This window comes from Pygoscelis adeliae, unplaced genomic scaffold, assembly GCF_000699105.1.
Source record: "Pygoscelis adeliae isolate BGI_AS28 unplaced genomic scaffold, ASM69910v1 Scaffold403, whole genome shotgun sequence".
In the NCBI taxonomy this organism is placed as follows: domain Eukaryota; kingdom Metazoa; phylum Chordata; class Aves; order Sphenisciformes; family Spheniscidae; genus Pygoscelis; species Pygoscelis adeliae.
Genome location: NW_008824466.1, coordinates 1,311,541 through 1,317,243, shown reverse-complemented (window position 1 = coordinate 1,317,243; position 5,703 = coordinate 1,311,541). Strand labels below are relative to the sequence as shown.

Below are 5,703 nucleotides of genomic sequence, written 5' to 3'. Positions count from 1 at the left end.
AGCTGGGGGGGGGCAGCCGGGGGGCACTGCCAGGCTGCAGCCTTCCTGCCCCCAAGCAGGCAGGGATCAGATGGGGACAGGTCCTTGGTCCTTCCTGCCCAGCAAGGACACAGCTCAACACCCCCCCCAGCTGCAGCCATGCCCCATGGGTGGGAGCTGTGGGTCACAGCCCCTATTCCCCTCTCCCCCAAAACTACACCTGCCTTCTACAATCCATTTATTTATAGAAATTCAACATTAAAACCACACCTAGGGGCCAGCACAGACCTGTGGAGCGCAGCTCCAGCCCCTGGTGCCCACAGAGCCCCACGCCAGGCAGCTGGGGGCAGAACAGCCCAGTCCCTGGCACAGCTCCTGCCTTCCCTCCCTCGCCGCAGGAGGGGTGCGCAGCTTCTCTAGGGTCCAGCTCATGGCCAAAGGGGATCCATGACCGCTCTCCTGTGGATGTGAGAGCACAGCCCTGGTGCCCCGACCGGCACGGTGCAGGCAGGAGGAGCCGCCCACCACCTCATTGCTGGAGCTGGGGGTTGGTGCGCAGCAGCCATTCGATGGTTTCCAGCAGGTAGGCCATGCTATAGTGCCGGGCGATGTTCCGGAAGATGTTGACGTGCTCCATGAAGGTCTGGGGAGAAGGAAGCAGGGAGGGAAGGAGGCTGCCCAGCACCCCTGGGCAGTGGGGGGGCTCCAGGGGGGTGGCCAGGTAGGGCTGGTGTGGCAGAAGGCAGCACAGCAGGTCCCAGGGGACAAGCAGTTAGAGAAGAGGCAGAGGAAGAACAGGGCACCGCAGGGCTCCTTGCTGTCCCTTTAGGAGCTGCTGGCATGGGGCTGGGCTAGGCAGGAGGGTGCAGGCGTACCTGGGAGGAGATGGTGAGGGTGAAGTCTCCAGCACAGCTGCAGTACACGGGCATGTGTGTCTCCTTCACGCCATGACACTTCTTGCACACCTGGAGGCCAAGGAGTTTTAGGTGGGCCAGGAGATGAGGCCAAGCACCTCTGCCAGGGGCAGAATGAATGTGTCCGGCCTCGGCCAGCCAGGGGGATGGGCAGAGCAGGGGATCCCCACACTCACCAGGTCCTGCAGCACGAAGGCCATCAGCTTCTTCTGCAGGGCTTCCACCAGCGCTGTTTCAATGGCATCAGAGTCGTACTGCGCCTGGCAGTTGGAGCAGACCCAGCTGGGCAGCACCGACCCATCCTAGGGGCAAAGAGGAGGGAGGTGAGCATCAGGAGTCCCCAGGACTGGGACTGGTTTCTGGAGAGGACGGAGCATCAGCCAAAGCCAACGGATGCTCAGACCTGTCACAAGCAGCTAGAAAAGGAGATGAACAGAAAATGGCCTTTAGATGATGTTGATCACCAGCAGCAAGCAGAGCTGCAGAGCAAAGGGGTTGAGAGGGAAGATTGGTAATGTGATTGACCAGCCTCCAGCATTGCCATGCTGGGGCCTCTGGTGTCCCCAGGAAAGAGGCTGCACCTGGGAAAGGGCAGGGTCCTTGCACAGGTCCAGGTCTCTGCAGAAGTTGCAGTTCCTGCAGATGACTTCAGGGAGCACGTAGGAGCGGCAAGGGTCCCGAAACTGAGCTTCTTCTGAGAACTCGCCCACCTCGATGAGGCGCAGCAGGTCCCGGCGTAGTTTGTTCACCTGGTTGGTTATGTTGGCATCCAGGGAGAGGACCTACAAGGATAAGAGCTAGGTGAGCCTACCAGCAGAGAAGAAGAGAGTGTCCTCACCAGGACAGCTCATATCCTCATGACCTCATATGGATGCAGGGCAAGACAAACTGGTTGTAGATCACTCCTGGAGGAAAGCTGTGGCAAATCTGAGCCATGGACAAGGACCAGAATTTGAGCCCTGACTGCAAACCTTCAGAAAAGGGGCCTGGCCCACCCTGCTGACCTTGCAAACGTATTTGATGAACTCCAGAGCTGGGTTGTTGAGTGGCAAGTAGGAGCCAGGCAGCACCGGGAACATGTCTGAAGGCTCAGTGGCATTACGAGAACCAGCCATCTTCTTCTGGATCTTCTGCGTGATGGTGAAGAAGCTCTGGGTGAGCTCATTGGCCACGTAATCCTGTGAGAAGGTGATCATGCCTAGAGATGGAGCAGAGAGCACTTGAGCCATACCGGTGGCGTATGGGGACAGCAAGGTGGGTGGCGCTCTGCCTGCGCCAGGGCTGCCCTGTGGCTCGGCACTCACCGGGCATGGCCCCCCTCTCCCCCAGCGCCTCCTGGGACACCTGGCTGGTGCTCCTCCTCTTGACGGGGGTGCTCCCGGGGGCGTTGCGCCGCAGCTCCTCCTTCATGCTGTGGTACACGGCTACAATGTAGGCTGGGGAGACATGGGCAAGGCTCCAGCTCCAGCCCGCGCCAGCAGCCGCCCCACTGCAGGCTCTCCCTGGCACCCGGGAGGCACAAGCAGCCTCGTCCCCTCCCTGGGACAGCTCACCCGACACGATCATCAGGAAGTAGCTCTGGCAGGAGGCAGCCTGGGGCAGGAACTGCGCGATGTTCCAGCTGTTCTCCAGCAGCTCCTCCACGTTCGGCTCCCCTTCCTCCTCCTCTTCTTCCCCCGCCGCCTAGACATCCTCTTCCTCACTGTCCTCCTCCTCCTCCTCCAACACTTGCCTCTTGCTGGTGTCCTTCTGGAGAGGCCAGCAATATCACAGCGGTTCCTCGTGCCCAGCCAATGCCTCCCCGCTCAGCTCAAGCCCCAGCACCCTGCTCCTGGGAGACTGAGCGCTTCCCATCTCTTACCTCCCCATAGTGGACGCGAGAATCCACTTTTCCCTTGATACCTCCATAATTTGCTGGATCCATCCAGAGCAGGAACTCCCAGCAGCGGGAGAAGGAGATGGTCAGAGAGTGGAAGATCTCCTTGGAGTGGATGCTGGAGGGAAGAGACTGCAGTCACCCACAGCGTCGGCATCATCCCTAGTTCAGACCCTTCTCCGTGGGACACCGTGGTGGTGCTGGCAAGGAGAGAGGGGGTTCCCCTCTCCCATCCAACCACTGGCAGGGATGACAGGGGAAGCCATGCCCAAGGAGTCTTGGCTTCCTATGCTTGTATTGAGGTGCCTGTACCATGGCTGGGATGCTGAGAGCCAGCCAGGGGACGAGGTGCTGAGCACCTCAAGTTCTCCCGAAGGTCTCTTCTGGATTGAATCCTATGAGTGTTCTTGGAATATTACCTATAGAGGACAGCTAAGGGACAGATCCCTACTCCAGGCATGACAGCAAGAGAACTGGGCAGCCTTGTCCCTTCAGTAGCTTTGCCAAAAAAAGATTAAATTCAGTGCTGAGGCCCATCAAAAGGCAAAAAATCAGCATCCTCCTTCCTGGCCTCGAGCCCTGCCTCGGCTCCATCATCCGGGAGCCTCATCTCCCGGCCTGGCTTGGCAAGCGCACCCCACCTGTTGATGATGTACTCCATGTAGCTGATGGCGTCCTCGATGCGCCGCTTCTTGGTGCACAGAATAATCCGGTTGAAGTTGGCGTAAACCACCGAGGAGCCCAGACGCTTGAACTCAGCCACCAGCCTGCAGGCAGGGCACAGGAGCGGGAGTCAGTGGGCAGGAAGGCAAAGCCCGAGGAGCAGATGCAACCCGTGGAGGATGTGCTGATCCAGCACAGTCAGGGGTCAAGCAAGTCAGCAATGCCACGCAAAGGAGCTCACCCAAACAGTACGGGAGGTCCAACCTACTGCCCACCTCTCTGGAGGCTGCGGCAGAAAGGAGTGACTGTGGGTGCCAACAGGATCCTGGTCACTAACGCCACGCCTGTCCCTTCCCCGTTCACAAGCCTGGCACGCTCCAGGTCTCACTTACTGCAGGAAAAGCTTCTTCATCATGTTGTGGAGTGTGCGGTGCAGTGCCGGGTCGTAGAGCAGGGAGGAAGGAGAGCGGAGCCAGCGGTAAAAGTGAATGACCTGGTTGTCTGCGTAGACATTGTGATACTGCATGATCTCCTTCACCCAGCTCACCACCATGCTCTTCAGGATCCTGCCAGGGAGCAGAGACCAGCGTCACCCCACCAGCCGTGAGCAACCCCTTCCCCCTTCCAGACAAGGACGTGTTTTTGGATACGCTGGAGGATTCAGAGCAGGAACTCTGCCAGAGCAGAGACCTGTGAGCCCTTGGCACATAAGCCACAGCGTAAATATGTGCCTCTATAACCTGGTGGAGCATGAAGAAAGGAGATACAGGAAAGGGCAAAGTCTTCACCAGCATCCCCACATATCTGCTGGCTGAGCCACCAGGCAGTTCTGAGCCCAGGATCTTCAAAAGTCTGTTGGAGAAGATGCCCGCCCTGCCCTCGAGACCTGAGTATATATTTAGAGCACCCCACAAGCCCCATTGCTGGCACAAGTCCGGGAAAGGCTAAAGCCAGGAGGGAATGAGAAGCAGGGACCCCGAGGGGACCTGCCAGGATGGAGACCAGATGCTCTACCTCCTGCTGGCTCCTAGAGCCATACCTGAAAGTGTTGGAGCAGAGGGCAGTTTCGTCATAGCTGGCCGGGATGTTGGCAGCCTGGTTCCCTGTCACCATGTCTTCTAGGGACGCCTGCTGAATCACGTCAAAGCTGATGCTCATGCTGGAGCCTCCTTCCATGTCGTTTATGTGGTGGGACTGCAACACCGTGTTTACAGCCAGGCTCTGGATGTCCAGCTCCAGACAAACTAACAGCAAACACAACCTCTCAGCAGGCAGGCAGGGCAAAGGACCGACAAGGACATCCTCCCTGCCCCTCTGCCAGAAGTGCTTTGCACAGTTATAAGGGTGATCTATAGGTGTTGCCGCACCGAGTGGGGAGATGCTTTCACAGGCATGACTGTCTTGACCGGCACTTGTCTTCCGACAAGACTTGGACCTACCAACCCTCTGGGGACCACCATTTTTTTTCTGGAAGCTGCAGCAGAGGAGCTCAGAAGAACTGACTACCACTCAAGCTGCTTCTGCCTCTGAGAAAGACCTGTGCTAGTCTGTCCTTGGGCTGACACATTGCAGGTAGTCTTCTGAGTGCTGCTGTCGGTGGCCATGAATTGGGAAAGAATCTGCGTTCGGATGCCTGCACACATTGCAGGTGAGACCTCCCTGCCCCAGGACATGCCCCTTGCATGCACCTTGCCCAGATCGCTGCTGAAACACCAAAGCTGCTGGTGACTACTGTCAACACAGAGACTCTTTGGAGACCGCATCCATCCCTCTACAGGGCTTGCAGAGCAGGATCCAGCTCTGCCCCCACTCAGCGCTACCGCCCTACTCCCTCCTCACCTGTGGAGTAGCAGCCGGGGTTGTTTATCTCCACGGAGGCTCTCTCATCAAACTCCATGACTAGGCGGTTGTCATCAGCCTCCTTACCCCCCAGGTCTGGGCGGGCCGTGGGCGAGAGCCACAGCAAGTGGTTGTGACGACGGAGGTGGCGCGAGAAGAACAGGTCAGAGCCAAAGGTGGAGATGTCATCGGGGAGGTTCCCAATGGGGATGTGGTAGTACCTGGGGCAAGAGAGGTGAACGGTAATCGGGGTGAGCACAGCTGCAGAGAAGACCAGGACCCCTGCCTGGACCCTCAAGGGACGAGGCAGCCTCCCGCGGTCCCATCAAGGGCACGGCAGCCCCAGGGGAACGCGGCTGCCCCAGGCACCTGCTCATCTCGAAAGCCTGGGAGAGGCAGGTGTCCAGGTTGAGGTAGTGGCGGATCATGCGG

At 58.7% G+C, this 5,703-nt stretch overlaps 1 protein-coding gene across 1 annotated transcript in view; it reads right to left on the bottom strand.

Annotated features, from left to right (window-relative positions):
- Positions 1 to 508: 508 nt before the first annotated feature.
- POLE (polymerase (DNA directed), epsilon, catalytic subunit) overlaps positions 509 to 5,703 on the bottom strand; it is a 36,522-nt gene continuing 31,327 nt past the window's right edge. Inside the window, 13 exon segments of the mRNA XM_009321085.1 lie at positions 509 to 622; positions 855 to 944; positions 1,070 to 1,195; positions 1,475 to 1,675; positions 1,898 to 2,091; positions 2,198 to 2,329; positions 2,447 to 2,642; positions 2,755 to 2,887; positions 3,411 to 3,536; positions 3,825 to 3,998; positions 4,472 to 4,676; positions 5,272 to 5,492; positions 5,641 to 5,702. Coding sequence (XP_009319360.1) covers positions 509 to 622; positions 855 to 944; positions 1,070 to 1,195; positions 1,475 to 1,675; positions 1,898 to 2,091; positions 2,198 to 2,329; positions 2,447 to 2,642; positions 2,755 to 2,887; positions 3,411 to 3,536; positions 3,825 to 3,998; positions 4,472 to 4,676; positions 5,272 to 5,492; positions 5,641 to 5,702 — 1,974 coding nt within the window.